Source organism: Cuculus canorus, chromosome 11 (assembly GCF_017976375.1).
Source record: "Cuculus canorus isolate bCucCan1 chromosome 11, bCucCan1.pri, whole genome shotgun sequence".
NCBI lineage: Eukaryota > Metazoa > Chordata > Aves > Cuculiformes > Cuculidae > Cuculus > Cuculus canorus.
Genome location: NC_071411.1, coordinates 17292132 through 17314779, shown reverse-complemented (window position 1 = coordinate 17314779; position 22648 = coordinate 17292132). Strand labels below are relative to the sequence as shown.

At 48.0% G+C, this 22648-nt stretch overlaps 1 protein-coding gene across 1 annotated transcript in view; it reads right to left on the bottom strand.

Annotated features, from left to right (window-relative positions):
- The window catches only part of PRICKLE2 (prickle planar cell polarity protein 2), a 108871-nt gene extending 87661 nt beyond the window's left edge, over positions 1 to 21210 (bottom strand). The window contains exons 1-2 of the mRNA XM_054076518.1: positions 21104 to 21210; positions 20113 to 20198 (exon numbers count right to left, since the gene is read on the bottom strand). Of these exons, the coding sequence (XP_053932493.1) occupies positions 20113 to 20198; positions 21104 to 21145 (128 nt within the window). The 5' untranslated portion in view covers positions 21146 to 21210. The remainder of the gene's footprint in view (positions 1 to 20112; positions 20199 to 21103) is intronic.
- Between the last annotated feature and the right edge of the window lie 1438 nt (positions 21211 to 22648).

Genomic DNA, 22648 nt, shown 5'->3' with positions numbered 1-22648 from the left:
AAAAGAAGGAGGATTTTACCAGAAGTGAGTCATAACTGACTACAAAGATACAGTCTCAGTGTCCTGCTGCTTGCAGTCTGCCATGAACTCCATGAAATCCACATGCAGTGGGAAATCAATGCCGGCATCGACTTTCTCCATCAGCTTGTGGCAGATAACGACGACGTTACCCGAGCCCGATTTGATTTCACAGATCAATACTGAGTGCTTAAGAAGGGAGCTGGCTGGAAAAGGCTATGTGCGTGGATTTCCACCGGGAAAAAAGGGAATTCTTCTGTTATAGTTTCAACACTGTCATTTCAAATAAACAAGCCCTTTTCTTTTCTCATTCTTTCTTGTAGATGTTGTGGCACACACATGGGACGTGGGGCTCAAGACTTCCGTGCGCATCTCCCGCAGAGCAGCTGTGTGTCCCCAGGGACTGAGCCCCTTTGTAGAGGAATAGGGAAGAATAAAAGTAGAAGCTCGTTACAAAAAGTCACCCCTTTGGAAGCGGGAGCCAGGCACCTGGAAAGCTGAGATGATCAAAAGCCCTGAAGTCACTTTGGAAAACGTGGACCTGGTTATTTTCTGAGGAGCTGCTCCCTCTTATCCTGCTTCTGGCAATGAAAGCCTGTCTAGATAGAAGCTCACGGGACACTGGCTGACAGGACAGCCCCTCTCATCCACAGCTAGACTTCGTTGCATTCCATATCACCTGAAGAAGCTCCTGGCCTCCATCTATCCTCAAAGTTTGGGAGATCATTTCCAATCAAAGCACCACGGAGTCAGGCAGCCCTCCTTGTGCCAGATATCAGGCCAGATTTGTTTACACAGTCAGAAAGCCTGGTTACACCCACAAACCATCCCTGCTCACAGGATGTCTCCTGAAAAAAACAAACGCAATTATTTGCACAATGCTGGGCAGGGGGTTGTTCACTTCTGCTGAAGAAAGTGGTGACTTTTAAACACTTTCCAAGAAAAAACATTTCCTTCTCTCGCTTTGCCTTCAACCAAAAAGCCTTCCTGCTGTCATTTAGGAATCTTAATTACAGACAAACTGATGAGAGAATCAACTTGCTTGCAGTAAATCTGTTAGTATAGTAGAAATCTACTATACTCTAAGTCAAAAGGGACACAGATATTCGTTGCTTGAGCATCCATGCGCTGCTTTGAGCAGAAATGTGGCCATAAGCATGTCCTTGGGGCTGGCACAGACCTGCGAGCAGCCTGGCGAGGTTTTATACTCTCACTACTCAGTTTCAGGCCAAGCATGGTTTGACCTCACCAAAGGAAGCTAATTGGGTTCAACGCAACCCAAGTGAGGTGGTCCCACATGCAGGGGCATAGAGCCACAGCAAGTGATGCTGCGGATGCCAAATGTTCCTGTGGGCTCAAAGGGAAAACAGACAGCTTGCAGGACAGAAAGGCACCTGGGGACACCGAATACCTATGAATCATGCCTGACTTAGAAAATCCCTGAGCTGGATACACTTTGGATGTGGGAAAGCATTGGAGAGACGTTCGCGCAGCTCTCCTCTTCCCAGTGCTGCTGCAAAGCCTTCCATTTACCTGACTCACCTCCTCTTCTCTGCTCTCAGGTTATGCTCAGCTTCACATTCCAAGAACCACAGCAACTTGTAAACCACCAAATTACTGTTTGTTTGTCTGTCTTTCTAGTAGAGAGACTAGAGATGCTCCATTTGAGGAGTCATCCCTTCTGCTTCCAGACGCTAGTCGGACCTGTTTCTTCCCCCGAAGCTTTAGCAGGTTACAAGCACCAAGGAAGTTCTGCCAAGGAATTTTTTTCAACTTAAGCCTAACATTAAATAAAGCTCAAATTCATGGGATACTCTACATAAACCCAGAAGGGACATAACATGGCATGAATCATTTGCAAACTCCACTTCAGAAACCCACAGAGGTGCTTACAGAGATATGTACCCTGATCAAAGTGATTTATATTTTTCACGAGTGAGCAATTCGCTTACGAGGAAAGAGACAAAGTTAATTTTTAATTTGATCTCCATCAAAACAATATTTTCCTGTTGCTATGACAGCTGAACGGAAAACCTCTTACCTCCACAACAGCCAGCTAACGGCACTGCCGCACGTCCCTCAGCAGCAGTAGCTCAGGGAGGGAACGCAGCCATGTGCATCATTTTTGGCTCTCAAGAGTCTGATTTGATAGGGACTGTTGAAAAGAACATAGTGAAGGACCAGAAAGGCTCTTTGGAGAGGCTGAGAGGAAATAGCTATGAAACATGGGAGCCTCGTAGTGCCCGTGGGAGCAGGGACCTGTTGCAGCCCCAGAGATCCTTCCAAGGATGCCCTGGCTCCATGGACCGGCTGCCCTGCACCACAGCCCGGGCTGCACCTCTAATCCAAGATGCACAGCGCTGCGAGGGGAAAAAAAAGACATCTGCTGACCATCAGTAGATATGGCAAGAGTCCAATAACAATAACAGAAAAAGGGCTTAAATACATAACCGTTTCTTTTCCTTACACTACTCTTCCATGGCTACCAGCCTCGCAGCGCTGAAGAAGTGCCCTGATGAATAAATATCTTCTTTCCCTTAGCAACAGTTAGCAACAGAGTCAAGGGTTTTTTTTCCTTGCTTAAAAGAAACACATCTCAAGCTAACACAGACGATTTAAATGGCAATAAATATAGGACGTGGGTGTAATCAAAAATCGCTGAAACGCAAATCACACTTTTTAGCCTGGGTTATTTTAAAGCACGAGCAGAGCTGCCAATGATCTGCAGAAAGAGAGGGGAGAGGGCTGGAGGGGAAAGGAAAAATGCAGTAAGGTTTTGGGGGAGGACAGAAAGATACTGTCCGTTCCTCCTGAGCAAAGCCCAGCCTTGGAACAGCGATGACACCCCAACATTTGCCTTCAGCCTTCAGTACAACTTCAGTTTCCACAGTAGATTTTTCTGTCTACAAACTGCAAAGGTCACATATAGTAAAAAATCTGCTAAATGCATAGCCCCGGCACACAGCAAACATATTCTTTTCACAGCTCTATTCCTTTAACAGTTCATTTAAGACGTCTGCCTTGCATTTTTCCATTTGGTGTTGGGAAAATGTTTTCTTTCACCTGGCATAGAGCCCAATTCAACAGAAAAAGAAAGCCATCCCGTTTCTATGGGGCCCTGCAGTACAAGACACAGGATGAATTTTACCCTTAACTGGGCACCTTTCAGCTCTGTCACCAGGTCTTTTGTCCCTTTCCCTTTTGCCCAGGCTCTTTTCCTCCCCTCACCATTTAGAAGATGACTTAATCGTATGCTGGTTCACACCACTGATGTGACCAGCAAGGGCAATCCCTTACCACCACCCCTGCTCCTCCAGGCATCGTCATCGTCACCAGCACCACCAGAACCACCATGTGGTGCCTATACAAGCTTTCTCCTGGCAGCCCTTCCCCATCCCACCTCTCCAAGACTTGGTCCTAAAGAAAACAAACATCTGCAGCCACCATCCCAGCAAAGCCCCATGAGATGTGAGTCTGGCTGGTGTTTTCGGTGACAACTCACTGCTCTTTCTCCACCAAGAGAAATATTCCTAATTTCTATACAAACTGCAATGCCTTAAAAACAACAGGAACCACGGAGCTAGACCACAGAATGCAGCCTAGTTTCTACCTAAAACTGAACAATACCAAATACCAATAACTGCAGACCAAAACCGTGGCACAATCCTGCTGGTAACGCACTGCTGAAGGGTAACAGGAGGGGCAAGTGGCTAACTGGGGAAAACTGGCTCTTCGGGACGCCTGACACTCAGGGATACACAGGGAATGGCGGGGAGATGGTGATGGAGCCAGACAGCTCCAAGGCACCTGGATATTATTTCTCTAGAGGCCCAGAGAGATAACAACATTTGGTTCCTGCTCTCTGAGTTTTTCAGCGTAAAAGATTGTTTCAATTTTATTTCATTTATTTTTTTTCAAACTGAAGTTGGAGATGGCAGAAGGCAGCTCTGCAGCTGAGGAAGCCCAGCTCCCTCACTGACACTGTGTAACGCCACATCCTTTCTTCACCCTCTTCTATGCCAATAATGGAAAAGTCTCAAGCGCTTTTGTCTAAATAGCTATCAGCTTCAGAGAAGGAGGAATCCTCAAGTGATTCCCATCTACCACCAGGACAAGACACATGTTGCAAGGCACCACTGTACAGATCTGTAGCTTAAATGACCAGCTAGAATGACGCCAGCTGTACCAACTGAGAATTGGGTTGCTCCATGTTTATCTATAACATGTATATATTTAAATCCCTAAGCCTCAAGTGAAATAATTTAGAAGCTCCAGCTAAAAAAGATCTGCTCCCAAATCCTCGTCACTTTTCAATCCTAGTCTTCAACGTATTATATTCTTTCTGCATTTAATGTGCCCTTAAGGCGGGGATTAGGTAGGCATTTGATTATGTCTCTTATGTTTATAATAATTCATTTCCAAACCTTCACAGATTTTAATTAAATGCTACAATTTTACTGCTTCGTCCTGAATTGAGAGAGAGCGGCAGAGAAAAATCTGTCCTCAGACAAAATTTACATTTCTAAAGCACGTTTCTCTGTGCAAGCACCTTGGGGCTACTGCATGAAATCATCCTGAGCTGCCTTAAGATGTATCAGCGCAGACATCAAAGCAGCTCTAATACGGAGCCGCACACAGGCCCACAGACAGCTGAGCTCACTACGTTCACAAGCAAGAAATAAAACAGCTCCTGCCAAAACCAACCATCGATCCGCTCGAGAGGTGGCTGTGGGGAAAGTGAGAGCGGCAGCCAAGCTCCAGCAGTAAAAACCAGCCTTGGAGAAAGCTCACAGGAAGGGGGCTGGTAGACAAAAGCGTGGCGGTCCGCACAGCGCTTCATCCACCCCCACCGCCTGTTTTTTTGAGCATCGCTATCCATGAGAGGAGACTCCATCCCACTCCTGTGAAGCCAAATGGAAGCTGAGCATCCCCAGTGAGGAGGAGAGCTCAGCACAGCTATCTCCAAAGGTGACCCCCCCCTTCATCATGAAGACATCCAGTGACTGGGAAATGTGATGCCATTCCTTTAAAACCCGGACCCTTCTCTCAGAGTGCCTGCAGTCGGGGTCACCTCATCCCTGCCTCAGCGAAGGGCCATGCACCAGCACACACCGTCATTTCACAGAGAGGACGCAATCCAAAATTTGTCTCTGTTGAGCATTTAGTGGCAGAGAAATTGGATTTGAAACCAAAAAATGATTGCAGGTTGGAAATGGGGATTTTACCCCACTTTAAAATCTAGGTGCAGCAGAATCCGCTCTCACGAACTGTCAGATCAAAAAAGACATGGATCTCATAAGATTAGCTGAGCTCTGCAGCTTTGCCCTTTGGGGCCAAGATAGAGAATGATATCAAATTTTTATCAGCTAAGAAATTCAAGCCCAGCTTGAACACCACCACATCTCTGCAGTCCGTCGGAATAAATTCAAACGGCACAAGGAGAATACTAAAAAGATTTACTCAAAAATCTCACAGGTCTGGTAGCATCAAGGTCAAAGCTCCTTTGAACGGACACAGAAAATGTTGAATTGGTAGCAAAATCCCTGTTTTCTGCTTTCTTCCCTGCCTGTCTGTTCAATGGTACAAAGGGGTTCAGCCTCCAAGAATGCTGTGCCTCGTTTGCTGCCTCCTCATCTTAGGGCAGCATGGGGAGACAAGATCTCCACAGCTACGGATGGTGTAAGAAATCCCCCCAGGCTGGGGCATCCCGGCTCCCTGCGCCAGAGCCCACTTCAGGCCCTTTAAACAGTTTGGGAGAGGGATTTAAATCATTGATCAGCCTCACGTTTGCCCTCTGTGCTGGGCTGAAATTTCACTCGTTAGGTTACCACGGTTAGAAACGTCGCATATGCGTGTGCCGTCCCACTGCTGCAAACTCATCCACCACTCAAATCCAAATGGCTTTACTTTTTACTATTCCTAGATTGCACAGAGGCATTTCTCAGGGAGAACAATGGTCAAGCCAAATTTTGGCCTGTGAGATGCTGTTGTTCCCATTGAAGAGCATTAAGAAGAGGTAAAGCTGTGTTTTACTTTGCCTAAAATGCTCCACAAAGGCCAGACAGCTTTTATTTGAAGGCTGTCATCACAGGTCTTGGACTGGAAATCACTTTCTAGGGCCTTGGGAAATCCATGGCATGTGTCCCAGTGACTTCCCCAGGGCCAGGATTTCACCCCAAACTTGAATGAGCTCTGGCCAAAATGAAAGCTTAGGTAGTTACTATGTGTGCTCGAAGAGCAGCTGGAGCGGAAAGCCAGCATTTAACAACGCTAGCAGCCCTGCAAAACTTTACAAGACACAACCCTCACGTTAGAGGATCCATTTCTTTCTTCATAAAATATATGGGGCTTTTCCACAAACTCCTTTTATTGGTCCATTTGGCTACTCACTCCTTTTATGAACTACTCAAGTTCCTGGATCACCTGGAATTGCCCAGAAGAATGGCTGATCTGAACCGCAACGATGCGCTTGCCAGCGGTAACAGCCTTCTCTGCTACCATGGCACGGGCATCGGGCATGAGAGCACAAAGAGCCAACAGACAGGGCAGCTGGATTTCATCATCTGAAAGGAAGCACGCAGCAACTTTTTAACCCATTTCTTCTTACTGCCTACAAGGTTTTGGATAGAAATACCCCCAAACTAGGTATTTTTCACCTCAGCCCAAAATACACTTGGCAGCAAATAAGCGGTTAAGACTGGAAATTTTTTTACCAGCCTCCTACAGCTCTTCCATGGGGGTCCTTTAATGGCTACAGTTAAAGAGCAATCTCGCACGGAGGTCCACATGCTAACATAACAACATATTTTAACTGTGTACTTAAGTAGTTTCATTTCTATTGACGTTGGCTAAGGTGAGTCCTAAGGCTTGTCGGTCTCCAGCACAAGGCTCGGCTACTCACAAGTGCAGTCTTTTGAGCTACACATTGCCAAATCTCCATTAATGACAACAAGCTCCTACAAAACATTTCATAACCATCACTTCCCAAGGAGCCGGGTGTCTGAAGCACTCGGTGTGCTAAGTTCAGTGCTTCGCAGTACGGTCAATGCTGAAAAAAGCTTCCAAGAGAGGAAAAACCAAACAGCACGAGCAGAAGTGTGCCCAGCTCCACACACTTGCTCCTACAGCAAAAACCTGGAGCTGGTGGGACAGAAGCCTGCAGTCCAGACTCTGGTGATGCATCTTGCTTTTGGTTCCAATCCCAGAGCTGTAAGATCTCATTCCCAGTAGTGCTCTCCCAGTACATCCCAGCTCACCTGCCCAGGCAGGAACACTCATAGTCACCAATGGTGGTAGCACCAGACTGCTCTCACAGCTCCAAAATGTGCAGTGCAGGAATCACTGTAACAGGGCAAAACACCTCTGCCCAGCTCCAGCCAGACCTCTAGAGGAGTAATTATCCTGACACATCAATATAACAGCAGTTTCATCCTAGTGAGAAAATGCTTTACAGCACACAGGCCAGCTCGTACCCTTGAAATTATTCACATATTTCATGTCTTAGCTGTACCAAGCTCTTATGAAATAACTAAGCAAAGGTGAATGCTGCTTACAACAATCCCATGGAGAGGTTGTTTTAAGCCGCACAGGAAGGGGCTCTGCTGCCCTCCCAAATAGCAAGGACTACTTTAAAAAGAAACGTTGGTTATTGTAATCTTGGATTACTCCCTACACCCCAAATCCACTTCATCTTAATTAGTGCCCATTATTATAAAGCCCCTCCAACATTTCCATATTTCTCTGATCACTACAGCCCACAGAAACTCAGCAGCAAAATCCACCCAGCTGTGTATTTTGCATAAACTGGTTATCTTGAACCACATGCCCTCTCACATTTATTACCAGTCCTGTATTTCATACAAGCGTTGACACTTCCAGCCTCTTGCAGAAGCATTGCTTTGAGAGATTTGGATTAAGCTCAATCCAAGCAGCTCATTGGAGGAGACAGAGGAAATCTGAATTCCTCTCAAATTAATGACTAAAATCCTAAAATTCAGCATGGCATCTTATGGTTTCACCTGGAAACACATTGCCCGAAGCATGGCACAAAATCCAGCTGCGACGAATACTTTAACAGTGCCACAGTGAAGACAAAAGCTGAGCACGGAGTTGGAATGGGAGCTCGTTATTCCCTCTTAAAAGAAATACAAGGTGCCTTAAGAGTTCAACAAGAAACACGTCTTGGTAGTGTCTGTGCAATTAGCTACCAGGAAAAAAAAAAAAAAGAAAAAGAAAAGAATTCCATTTCTATTGGAAAGATCTTATTACACAAGGTGAGGCCCTGGCCTCCATGACTAGCTCTGAACAACTAAGTACCTGGAAATAAAGATCCCTCACTAGACACCAGGTGCTTCATCTACCAACTAATGATGCTCCAGCCAGCATCCAGCCCTGCTGCCTCGTCCCTAGGATAGGGTTTGCTTCCTGCTCCATCTGCCAAACTCAGTATTTTAGGTTTCTTCAAGCAGTCGATAACTTCTAGGGTGGGGATAAGATATCATCTCAATGACTTTTGTAAGAGCCCTTCAACTCCATCAGCTTTGGTGCTGCCAAGAATGAGACCACAGCACTGCAAACTTCAGCACAACCTCCCCAGCCCCAAGATGTGCTGCTTCTTTTCTAGAAGGAAGGACTCATAATTCAACAAATCCCATATTATCCATCTTTCAAGACCTTTCCTTGACTTGGGGTGGTTCCCAACGTCATCAAGATGTCTCCAGACTCTGGGTCTTTGCAAGGAAGATGAAGATTGCAACCTTTTGTTAGCCGGGGCCTCTTCGTTTTCCCCTCCCAGCATGCTTCAATCTCCTCTGAAGCTTAGTGTAACACCAGGCTGAGCATTAATCAACACAACATGCTCTCCATCCAACTTCAGCAACCACTATGAATATTTAAGTTTTATATTATGTGCTAGGCTTATTTTTATATATACGCCACCCTGTGTCTTTTTATATACACACTCACACACATATATAAGCAAACACACACACAGAGTATTTAATTTCTGCAAAATATCATTTCAGCACAGGGATTGTTTCCCTTCAGGCAGCGGTCTCTCCGTACAGCGATGCTGAGTGCCCTCTGCTGTACACGGAGACAAATGCTGCTTTGTTTAAAAAGAAGATTTATTAATTTTTTTGAATACTTATAACTCTACTTTGGACAAAATACTTATTAAAATTATGTTTGATCATTTTGAGCATGCGATACTAATGCCATAAGATTTCTCCTGCCAGACTGAAAGATTCACTCTGCTATAGGTTGCATGAGCAGAAAGTAAATAATCTGGACTGGAACTCCATGTACAGTGTGAAAATGTTTTATTTATACATTTGAAAACAGCAAAGAGGAATCAGAAAAAAAAATATAGCTTATTATTCAGGCATTTATCAGATAGCCTTCACACTTGAGCAGATCGCACATCTATTAGAGGTACCGGCTGAAACTATCGCATGGCAACATGAAATCATTTTTCTTTTGTAAAGCAGCATTGTTCCTGCTACTGGAGGGAAAGATAATATTAAAACATATTCAAATATATGTATTTGAAAGCTCTACATCTTGTAATAAACTATGCAGTTGATATTAAAAATCCAAGCTACACTGCACACAACCGACTTAAGAATATTAACTTTTATTGTCTTCTCACGTCCCAGCTCTCCTCAAATCTGACATTTAAAGGGGTTGCATTTCCAGCACGTGGCCTTTATGGCACCAGACACAGATTTAATAAGGCACAGGCGCAGCTCTGTGATGAGCATTCCCATGTGTTTGGCAGGCGAGAAGAGAAAGGGAATCAGTCTTGACTCTGCCCCACTGCCACTTCTTCAAATGTTGCGTAATCTTAAACAAAAGCCCGACTTCTGTCATGGATTTTGCCAAAAGAGGAATTAAATCACATGCAAAAAGTCAGGGCAGGTTAGGAGACAGCAAGCCCAGCAGCATCTCTGCCAAGGGGTCTATCTCCACCCAAGGCAGTTGGGTCAAAGGCTGACCAGGATCATCCCCCATGGAGCAAATCCCTTCACAACAAGCACCTGATGGCTTGGGGAGGACGAAGCAGTGTCACGTGCTACGCTAACATCAAAATCCCAGTTATTTGGCATCATGATGTATTTTTCCTCGCCTCTGCTTCATGCCCCTACAGAAGGAAGCATCTTTTTTTAACCCGTCTCTGTGCAACACCTCGGCTCTGCAAGCGGGGCCCCATCTGCTCCACAAAGCTCTATGGGCACACCTCCGCACGGCTCTCAAAGGGTGGGAGAGGGACATTGGGATCACAGCAGCCATGGGTGCAGTCTCCAGCCACCCCATCAGCCGATAAGCTGGCCGCAAAGCAGCACAGCCACACCACGGCACAATTGGTTCCCCATCCTTTCCAGTGACTCACTGCAAAATCTCTCTATTTCCAGCATCTGCAGTCACTTCACAGCTTGGATTTCCTAGAGGAGGCAGTAGCCAGGAAAACAAGCCTCCTCTTACACCCTCCTGTAAATGAGTCCACATGAAGCCGGTCAAAAATATTCCAGTTTATTTTTTTTAAATGAAATCTTTTACCAGCATTTTTCCCCAACAAAACATTGGGTTTTTTTGACAACTTCTCATTTTGCTATTCTCAGGGATTCTTGTCCTAGATTCCCCATCTTGGTTGAAGGCCAAGCATCGCTTGCTGAGCCAGAGGGAATATAAAAGCATCTTTTTAAGACTCTATAGAAAGGAAGAAGAATTGGACCCTGGGAGCCAATTCACTTTCATGCCTTGGGTATTTAAGAATCAAACACGCATTTGTGAGCTGACACAAGGTAAAACGGTGGCTTTGAGACCTTACGCATCTAAAAAAATCCTCTGAAAGCATCTTTTTAACAACTAGAATGTAAGAGAAAACCAGAAACAGCGATGGATCCCGGAGTGTGGCTGCCGGTCCCCTGGAGACAGACTGTGGAGGGAACGGTCAGGCTCACCGGCCGCTCCTCGTGGTACCACAGGCACCGAGCGCTTGACCCCACTGCTCCGCTTGCAAAGCAAACAGCTGAAGGCAAGGAAACAGAACCACCCAAGACATGCTGGGGAGGTTTCCTATGGTTACTGCTGCCATGGAAATATTTTTTTGTTGGCTTGATCTAAATAATATCTGGCTCCTTGGCTGCAATACACTTCCCACAAGGTTGGGCTGGCTGCTTAGACCTGCACCTCGTTACGGGGGTGCGACCGCATCGAGCACCAGCCACCTCCAACCTTGCCCAGGAGCACCTCATGCCCAAGCTGCTCTGGGCTTTCCTCCTGGTTCCCCGGGGCTTGTGGCTTGGTTTCAAGGAGAAAAGGAGGAAGAAAGAAAGTGGGAGGGAGGGGAAAAAGACATCTTTTTCTAATTGCTCACAGCTGTGGCCAAGCAGCTCCCATTCCAGCTGCCAGGAGCTGCAGCCAGTGGGGAGAACACCGGGGCGAGTGCTCCTGCTCTCCCTGATGGGCTCGGGAGCAAGAGAAACCCCTCGCAGGGAGAGAGCCTCTCCGCCATCCATCCACAGGCTCTGTGTAGGGATTTCAATAATTATATTTATATACTTTCCTTATCAGCAAGAGCAGCCATTATGGCTTTTATCACCACGGCAGCAGCATCTGCACGAGGGCAATTGATAGGGGATGAAATATTTGCTGCGGTGGCTGAGTACAAAGTGCCTCCCTCTGCGGTAAGAATAATAATTGTAATACTTAGCTCTTAAAATGTTAAGCTCTGGCATCAGGGCCCTGCAGAGAGCCACACAGAGGGGAAGAAACGGCCTCTCCAGCAGCAGAGAGGAGCACCCCAAATTTCATATACGCCTCTTGGCTCTAGCTTTAGTGAACCTGAGAAAAGCTCCGGCCATCGGCCAGGTCAGGGCTGCACCGAAGCCTGCGAGGACACGACAGCCCATGAGAAAAAAACCAGCTCTTTATAGCCATGCTTGCAAGGCTTACCCTGAAATTAGTTTTCCTCACATCAGACAATTCTGCTAACGTTACAAATTCCTCCGACATTAGATAGTGACCGCAGAGATGCTGTGCGCGTAGGGAAGAGTCCCCAGCCTGGCTTCCCCCTACCCTGGCTGGGAGATTATTCACCAGAGGAAAAAAGCAAATATCCAAATGAGCATCACAAATTGCAAAACCATCTGCCAAAGGTCTCAGCTGATACTATCGGAGTCCTTAAGCTCGGTGATATACTTACAAGCCAGACAATGAAAACACAATTGATTACTTGAAAAGTGACTCACTGGTGTTATAAGGATGGATTAGTGGGAGGGGGGGAGAAGAATGTCTTTGAAAAAAAAAAAAGACTGCAGATTGACTTTTTCAAGGCAAACAGAAAGGGAACAAAACCCAAGAAACACTCTTGAAAGCACTCAACAGCCCTCTACAGGGAAGAGGGGCAATGAAGAGGAGGGCTTGGCTGGTGTCAGCCTAGTGGGTGCGAGCCAAATAGCTGTGTCCCAGCCCCTCCAGCCAGGGGTCTCTGGTGGCCTTTAGCCACCCAGTTTGGCTTTCTCTCTAAACTGGGGGCTGGGGACTTTTTCTTTACTGCCTAACTCTGCCTACTGCCTATTGCGAACTCTCCACATGTGCTGAGCAGGCGATGGCAGGCACGGGCAGCATCACTGGGGCTCTCCAGGGGATGCATCCTGCAGAGAAAAAAAACTCTGCCCACTCCCGTGGGGCAAGCAAGGAGGATAGAGAGGGCTGAGGCATGGCAGCTAAACCCAATAAGAAGCTGAGGGCAGGGATGACAGCACAGCTTTGCGCGTCATGGGACAGAGGAGACCCTTCATCCCCCACCTGGTCCTTCTACCCCTCTCCTGGAGCCAAATCAGCAGAAGCTCCAATGACTGATTTAATCCATTACCCTGGGCTTGGTGAGAATGCAGAGGGAGCTCAGAACCTTCTACATCCATCAGCACTGACATGTTAATTCAGTTCACCCTCCTCCACTAAATCACATCCTACACGGCACCCCAATCTGTGACCGCAGCCTCCAGCACCGACAGCTGTCTGCTTGAAGGAGATCTCCACTGCAAAGCAATTCATCCCATTTCCGAGTTTTGTGGGTCTGTCTTGGGCAACTCCATCCCGAGAGGCTTTGTGAACGAGCACAGCTTTGCTGGTGCATAGTAGCACAGTCCCACAGCTAGAGAGCCAACCCAGGCACTTGGGAAGTACTCATGGCCATCATTCTGCCTTCAGGATGGCAAACCCCACTCGCTCATACCAGGCAGATAACATTTCACTCTTTGCATACCAAGCAGCAGCTGTAGGTATTTTCCAAATACTTAGTGCAAAAAAACTCCTCCAACTTCTAAACAGATTTGTTTAGTCTAGGAGTAAAATATCAGGTAAAGTCAGAATTTAGTGTTTGTCCGCTCTGCCCTCTCCAGCATCGGTGGCGTTCACAATCACTCCAGAAAAGAAATAAAACTTTCCTACCTGCCTCAAACCCACAACAGCTTATTAGTGCTTTTTTTCACTCTATTCATAAAACTAGAATTGCACCAGGCTGCTTCAAAACAGACAGAAAACGCGCCCGCACCGCCCCTTCTATAGGAGAAATTCTGCTTTTTCGGCTTTTGCCAGCAGCTCAGCTGCAATGGAGCAGGGCAGAGCCCGGCAGCAGAGCAACTCCAGTTACAGCAGCTGCAGAGTAGGGCTCTGTGTTCAGCTGAAATTTAATCAAGAACTGTCTCAAAGTCCTTTGAGTTCCTGCAATACAATCCTGAGTGGCTTGTAAAGGACGTCAAACAGGCTCCCCGGGCTTCACCGGATACAAGTACATACCTCACCTGCTCTTTTGTACATCACATACAAAAAAATTTAAGAATTTATTTTAGGCTTTTTGCCAGTGACAACACTGCCTCCAATATTGTAATGCTCTCTTAAAGTGGATATCGTGTCTCGAAGCCAACACAAACAGGATACCTTATCAGTGTCGGCTGGTTTAAGTGCTGTTTCAGCAGCAGGGCATGAAGACGTGGAAAGGACAGGCTAAGAAACCGGTTTAGATTTCCTTACATGCAACTATGCACTCAACACATATAAAGACAGATTGTCTCAGGACAGGACAGCTGAAAACCTCATGGAGATCCCTACTCTCAAACCCACCAAACTCCTACCCTGCTGACCCAGCTGCCCCTTGGCAGAGGCACTACAGGAACGGTGGCAGCAGCACGAGCCATCACTAGTTACACTGCACTTTCCTGACCGACAAAGTAAACCCTGATTTTTCCAACACTTACACAAATGCTTAATCCCACAGGTGTCAGTAAATAGGACAGCTGAAGTCATTCATGCCAAGCAAAGCGCATGCTCCAGCATCCTCCTGAGCCGAGCTTCAGTGCGCACAGCAGCCGCCCATCCTAACTCACTCTGGATGGAGGCTGAAAGACACTGACTTTGTAAATGAATAACCCATCCCCGGGACACGCACAGGTCCCCTGGGGACAGCTGCCTGCTCATCCCCTCCGTGCTCCCTTCATGGATTCATCTCTGGAGCAGAGGCTGAGTTTTGCCTATTTGAGCAGGTTCCCCATTCCAAAATGAAAAACACGCTAAACCCCCCCAGGCCTGGCACACTTCACCACGGCAGCAATGCCCGCATAAGCCCATCCAAGATAAGGTATTTCTATTCTTCAGTCTCCAAAGCCTTTCAAATAAACACGCAAGGAAGTGTGGAATACGTGAATCCTAAAGGACAGAGAGGCACAAAGCATGTTATTCACGACAGAGAAAAGCTGGGAGCGTGTGTGTGCGAAAGATACATAACCTACAAAAAATGCTGAAAACATATGGAAGCAATAATCTGTACTTTTTTTTTTTTCTGAAAGTAAAAACTAATGCTTCAGGATTCTGTGTTATTCGTTCACGTGCTGAATTACAAATATTATTGTTTCTGCTCTCTGGATGAGGTATGAGGCATCAAACCAGAGACCCAAAGGCGCCCTGGGATGCATACGTGTGCCTGCTGGGATGCTGCTCCTGCAGGCAATGCCAGTGCCGAGCAAACACAGACTGAGGCTGCAAACAGAGTTTCTCATTGCATGGACAGCCCATCCACAGCTCACCACACAAGAGCTTACAATGTCCAGAGACCTGGGAACTGGACAAACACACAAAGAAAATAAACATCCACTGCCACTAGCAACTCCCTGCCTACAGTCAACAAGGCATAAATAGGAGTTGCAAAACGACCTATCCACCATCACCCAGCAACTTCAAACATCTTTGGGCTTCTGGTCAACCACCTCATTTAGCAGGTCACCATCTCACTACACACATGCCCTCTTTTTCTTTGTCCATCAGTTTAGCCTTGTCCATTTTTTTTTGTGATCCAGTGGTTAATCATCATCCTTTGGGCTGATCCGGCATCATCTGGGATCTCCAAGTAGTCTCTCTTGAGCAGCAGAAAAATTTGTCCTTGTAGATGCTCCCAGATCCAGAGATCAGATGAGATCAAGCTTCTGTGGGACTGGTCACAGTAGATTATAGCAAGATGCTTGAGTTATGGAAACAAATAAACGCTTGAAACAATTGTATGCACCAAAACTTCACTTGTTAATATGGACTATTACTGAATATTAAGTCAACAGTCACATAAATAGTTACCCTGGAAGGCAAGGGCGACGCCTTATGTGCTGCACAAACACACACCATTGATATTAAGTCTGTGATGTGACAGCAACGAATGAAGAGAAGCAGATCTCTTCTCCACCAAAATGTGATTTCAAGGGACAAAGATTACAAAGCACATGCAAGAAAAAAGAGAGTCCAAGAAAAGGTGTAAAGCACAATCTCACATGGAAATGAAAAATCCAGTAAGCTAGTCTTCGTCTTTATGTCATGTTTATCACCGTTATTTAAATGCTTCTGCAAACGGGAAGAATAACTATGGCAACAAAGACTTCTCCAAAGGTTTTCAGACACTATTTTTAAAATTATCTTATCTGTCACAGCATTTGAGCGCCTCCCCTCTGAGATCAGCCTTGCAAACCAGGCGGAACATCTCCCCTCCTCAAATCAAAGCTCAAACACTGTCTTGAGACTTAGGTGTTCTAGGTGTTCTGCATCTATGGTTTTGGCTGGAGGTTTTGGAGAAGGTGAAGCTCAGGGAACAGCAAAGTCTGTTGAACTGCAAAAGTATCATTTTTTGTAAGGCTTTCTCAAAGAGCAAACCAACCATGCCTCTGTGTGCTAAACACATGCCAATCTCCCAACACGAAGGATCTGCTATTTTAAATGAACTACTAAGGCTGTAATTTTACTTCGTTCAGCGTAAATCCAAAATTAGTTCTTCACAGTAGGCTTAACAGCAGCAAAAGCCACTCACTCCCTTCCCGGAGCTGCCAAGCATTTGTCACCTTTAAGGTTTGCATATTCACACTAATTGCACCAGGACTAGGTTATAAATGCCCTTCCCTCCCTCTGGACCACCTCCCTCGCAGGCTTTTCTCTTCAAGACATTATGCAAAAGACACTCCTAATGGCTATTCATTCCCCAAACTCCAGTGACAGCTTTATTTAATGCCAAAGCTTGTTAACAAGCCGAATGGCACACAGTTTAATGTAATGCAGATCTGATTAGAAAACAGCAACCGAGCTCCTAAGGAGTTGGGGGACTTTTATTGAATTTGATTTTGCTATTTCTACACAAAGCCACCTTTCAAATATCGACCTGTATTAATGAGGAATTGGTTATGTATACCGAACTTCCACCCTCCAGACTGCAGCCCACACATGAACTTTTCAGTCCTTATGTACTTCACTGACAACCTACCACAAAACAAAGCGATGTGATTACATGGAGTCATTCTGCTGTTCGGGTCATGAGAAATCGGGGGCGATACCGGTTATAATTTGATAGCTGCATCCTTGGAGACTTCAAGCTCAAAGATGATGGAATTGAACCTGCAGTCCTTTCAGACAAGCCACTTACCTTCTCCTCTTTGGGGCTAAATGATTTAAACCCGAAACAGAATTTCTGCTTTCCAATAAAAGGTGGAGGTCTGCAGCACGCAGGACAGCTGAGAGGTTCAGGGGGTAAGGCACAGGCAATGGGCTCCAGTTAAACTGTCTCTCTCACATGGGGCACTTTTTGTTCCTTCCTTCCACCAAAACAGTATTAAAATGCAAACACTTTCACAAGATAAGTCACCTACTACCTTAAATTTGAGATTGTAATTTCAGAGCAAAATTAAGAGGATTCAATAACAAACTCTAAAACCAGGGAAATTTTTTAATTACTTAACAATTCTCTTTCATCTTCTTCCTTGCACATCACCTACGGTACAGAGACCATTTTTTTCCTGAAAAGAAAACAATTCTGCAGCATAAAATTTATTTTTGAGTAGTTTCCCTGGCTGAGGAAGTATGCATGTGCTTCCAGGAATGATAAATTCAACCAACACTCAAAGCCATCTCCCGATCTGAGAAAAGTGGCTTTTAAAGGAACGTACGAGCACAGAAATCTTTGGCGTCTTATAAAGCAATTTGCCTGCTTGATGGAATAGCTGCACAGATCACACCTAAAATCACAGGTAACTAGAAAACACAGACCTGCAAAATTACATCAATGACAATGTCTGCATTGGCAATATTTCGGTGCCTGCAAGCTTATCAGTCCTTTTCCTTCTTGCTACAGAGAATCACCAGTTCTCATCTTTGAAGCCAAAATGTTTATCAGCAAAACTCTCGCTACTAAAGGATTATAAAAAGGCTTACAAATCTCTAGTGGTTAATTGATCTGAGTTTGTATCTTTAATCTGCAGATCTCCTTGCAAACCCTTGTTTTCTTGCAATCTCATTCTGCATGTTAAAGTGTTGGTGAGCATCCTCAGCAGGAGTTGGCTACACCGCTCATGTGCAGAAAGCACGAGCTCCCGAGCACGCTTTCAACTCACAAAACTATTAATAATTTGCCTGCTTACACGTCCCTCGCATTAACAGACCACTGGCCTTCAAAAAAATGAATATGCCTCCCCTCTATGGTGTTCTGGAAAATAGGTTGCCTTTATTTAATTCCCTAATTACTCTTAATGCAAGGCAATTAAATGTGAAGGCATGTGCAGGAGGGCTCTCCTCTTAGTTCCTGGTGTAAGGAAGTTCAGTGTAACATCTAATGTATGGTTGGATTCCATGGTCTCAAAGGTCTTTTCCAATCAAATGATTCCATGATTCTAACATGATTCGCCTGCCCACCCAGCAAGATGCAAAACCCTGGTGGCTGACCCCTACCCCTACCCTCTGGGCCCCTATCCTTCTCCTGCCCAACAGGAGGTAACCATTTCCTTCCTGAGAAAAAGCTGCTGCAAGAAGCCACATGGTTTTAGCCAAAATCCTCGCCCGTGTCTGGGATGCCTCAGAAAAGGGCACCCAGGAGACAGCAGCAGGTGGTCCTGGTAAACTGGAGCCTCCTGCTCCACCTCCTCCTGCAAGGCAGGGTTTTGCAGGACCTAGCAGAGTGTGTCAGTGCAGAGGGCACAACCTGGGCAGAGCCGTGACACCACTCTCATCCAACACTCCCCGAGTAGCTGGGTGCCTCTTCTACTAGCCCCTTTGGCCTTGGATTGGGATGCTATCAAAATTCACTGAATTCCTCAAAAGCCACTGGATAGTTGCATCCTCTGACATAACAAAGCACAAACCACACCTCATAAGTCCTTAGAGCAAAGGAAGAGAAAGTTTTGGTGACCATCTCTTTTCTTATTATCCTACTTGAAAGTTCTCCTTGACACTTTTAAGCATTATAAAGCAGCTCTGCAACACCTGCTGCCCCAAACTTCAGCTGTGAGGAAACCTAGGACAGCTTGGAAAAGTCTTCATAAGCCTTGAAAAGAAGAAAACTCAAGGGTGACGTTATAAATCTATTACACACACACACACGTGGCATATTCAGATTATGGGGAGCGTGTCAGGAGACCGCAGCTCCTGCAGCCTAAGAGGAGGAGACACCTTCACCTTCTGAAAGCCTGAGGTGGGACACAGCACACTTGGATGTGCCACCGGCACCTATGGAGGACCACAAAGAAGGACTACAGTGGGCCCTACCTGCTGCTGCACATCCCTTGGGCAGACCTCAGTCCATGGACCCCATCCCACCGCAGCACAGAGCAAACGCCACCAGGAATGATGATTTGCCAGGCTGAAGCTTAAGATACAACTCAACGCGAATAAATCAATCCCCCTCCTCACTTCGAACCCGTGTTTTAATCTGCCAGGATGCAGCTCTGAGAAGGAAGGCAGAAGCTTGGAGGAGCACAGCGTACGCTGGAGAAAAGGGGATACCCTATAAAATAAGGTTAAAAGATCCCTGAACTACTAAGTCTGTGCACCAGCTCCCAGAGCCCACAGCCCAGATTCAATATTGCCAAATCCCAGATCTCTCACGAGCAGGAACTCATTTCTTGACAGCACAACATGAGGAGGGGAGAAGGGGCTGACACAGCACGAGGCCAGGGCTCACAGGCACCAGCGATGTGGGTTTTGTGAAGAGACACAACAGAAGTAGACAAAAAAATCATACTTAAACACACCCCATCCCTTTTAATAGCTAAATCTCTGCTTGGTACCACTCTGAGGGGAAAAACTCCATCGTGGGGCCATGGGGGGAAGCTGGAGCTTTGTGCAGCGGTTTGGTGCAAAACACTCGGATCCCTTTCTGCCCAGATTCCCGCTTCACAGCCCAGGCTGTACCCGCCAGGCAAGGGCGGCTTCAGCCCCTGGCAGCACCCAGGGCAACAGGATGAGGCTGACTGAGGCGGTGAGCGGAGCGGCTGCGAGGTGGTAATTAGCAAACCAGTTACCCCAGTCCCGGTTCTGGATCCTGTTGCGCCTCTCACCAGCGCCAGGCACGGGGCAGCTGGGGCTGGAAACCCACCCGTGTCCTGAAAATCAACACCCAGGGTGGGCAACACTTTCAGACCAACGCAAGTGATCCCAGAAAAGCCCATCTACACCCTGAACGTCCAACAGGGCTGGGAGGCAGACGCACAACCCTTCCAAAGGAGAGCTGGGAGGAGATCCATTGGGGTCCTGCTGTGGACAGGGCGTGGGGATGGGCATCTCGCCAGGTCTTACCTCCACTTGTGCAGGGCAAAGCCAGGACACTGGTCCCCACAGGTGTTGCAGGGCTGGCCCTGCTCCGGCTCCCCCGACACCGTCAGCTGCAACAAACCATGGGGGTCAGGGATTGGGGGGACAGGGGCACCGACCTGAGTCAGGGATGGGGCTACGGGGGCACAGACTTGAGTCAGGGATAGGGAGGGACAGGGGAATGGACCTGAGTCATGGATTGGGGGAAGGGGGTACGGACCTGAGTCAGGGATGGGGGGACAGGGGTACGGACCTGAGTCAGGGATGGGGGGAAGGGGGTACGGACCTGAGTCAGGGATGGGGGGAAGGGGGTATGAATCCAAGTCACGGACGGGGGGACAGGGGCACAGACCTGAGTCAGGGATGGGGGGACAGGGGTATGGACCTGAGTCAGGGATGGGGGGACAGGGGTACGGACCTGAGTCAGGGATGAGGAGACAGGGGTATGAATCCGAGTCACGGATGGGGGGACAGGGGCACAGACCTGAGTCACGGATGGGGGGGCAGGGGTATGGACCTGAGTCAGGGATGGGGAGGACAGGGGTACGGACCTGAGTCAGGGATGGGGAGGACAGGGGTACGGACCTGAGTCAGGGATGGGGGGACGGGGGTATGGACCTGAGTCAGGGATGGGGGGACAGGGGCATACCCTACTAGGGACAGGTATGGGGGAGACGGGAGCATTTCCTGCTGGGGACACGGACTGGGGGGGACCGGGGTATGCCCTAATGGGGACAGGGACAGGGGGACAGGGGCATGCCCTGCTGGGGTCAGGGATGGAGGGACAGGGATGTGCCCTGTTGGGGACAGGGATAGGGCGGGCAGGGAGGACACACACCCGGAGCAAGGGGCGCTCGGGAGCTGCGGGGATGGACACGGGCAGCGCTCCGGGGGAACGGAGCCACAGGTCGGGACGGGACGGGACGGGACGGGACGGGACGGGACGGGAAGCACCCCCCTCCCCGCCAGCACTCACCGAGCGGCCGGAGAGCCGCTTGCGGGAGCCGCGGGCGAACATGGCAGCGCCGCTCCGCGCGGAGCCCAGCGCAGCGCAGCCCGAGCGCAGCGGCCGCCCCCGGCCCGGCAGGCACCGCCCCGCAGAGCCCGCCCGCCCCGGCCCGCCCCGCACAGCCCGCCCGGCTGCCGTCACTCCGCTCCAGAGTTAACGTCGCGCCCTTCCTGCGCGCGGGGCTGTCCCGGGAGCGAAGCGCTCGGCAGCTCTGCCCAGAGCGGCTGATACCGACCCCCCCCCGCCATGGGCAGGGACACCTCCCACTGGCTCAGGCTGCCCAGGGCCCATCCAGCCTGGCCCTGAACACCTCCAGGGATGGGGCAGCCACAGCTTCACTGGGCAACCTGGGCCAGGGCCTCACCACCCTCATGAGGAAGAAATTCTTCCTTATACTCGTCCTAAATCTGCCCCTCTCCAGTTCATACCTGTTCTCCCTTGTCCTGTCACCACAAGCCTTTGTGAACAGCCCCTTTCCAGCTTTCCTGTAGCCCTTTTCAGGTACTGGAAGGTCGCTATAAGGTCTCCTCGAGGCCTTCTCTTCTCCAGGCTGAAGTCCTTACTTTCCAAGGACTAATTTTAATGTTATTATGAAACTTGACCATGGTCAAATCTCTCGCTGGTTTGTAGCTGTCTCCAGCTCTCTGCTTTCCTTGCCTTTGAGACAGGAAATACTGCGAACAGGTGATTAGAGAGGAAGAGACATCTGTTCAGCACAGATCATACTTAACACAAGACATTATCATCTTCAAAGAATGAACCATGTCTGGAAGAACACCGTTTTAGAAAAAACATGCGACCAGAGGGACATTCTGTTTAACTTCCAAAGAACACAATTACTTAGATGGAAACTAACTCTAGCTTAAATCAAAAATGTCCCCCTTTTTGCAATACTAGCTGCTTCTTGGATCAGGTGGGCACTTGTACCGCTCCGGAGCACGGGTGTTAATAAAAAACCTGAGCTCCAGAAGAGCAGAGATGGGGTTCTTTACAGCTCTGAGCATATTGCAGCCTGCGCTGCACAGGGAATTTTTACTGGCATAGGGAAAGTCAGGGAGCAAGCAGTCCCAAGGTCCTCTGGGCGTCTGTTCCCCTCTTCATGGAGCACGGGTTTAGTCCTCAACACGAGCAGGGTGCGGGAGAAAGAGTCACGCCGGATATATTTGCAGCCTGAGGTGCCAAGCAAGGATACAAAGCACTGGTTACAGCTCCCAGAGCTCCAGTGGGGCCGGGAGGCTGGGAGCTGTGGAGATGGGAACGGTGGGGCAGCATGTGCATCAGCCCTTCTTGTATATTATCCAACGTGCTCCAAAGGCATCCCCATGGCCAACGACCAGCCTGTATCCCTGGGTTTGCCGTCAAACGGCATATCTGGCGCAAGGCAGAGCGAAGTGGAATATGAGGAGAAGGGGGAGCAGCAAATGCTTCACACAGGGTCCTCAGAAACTTGTCCCCAGTGGGGAAGGAGCAGCTTCATCATTAGCATTTCACAGTCTTACCTCACTGTTGTGG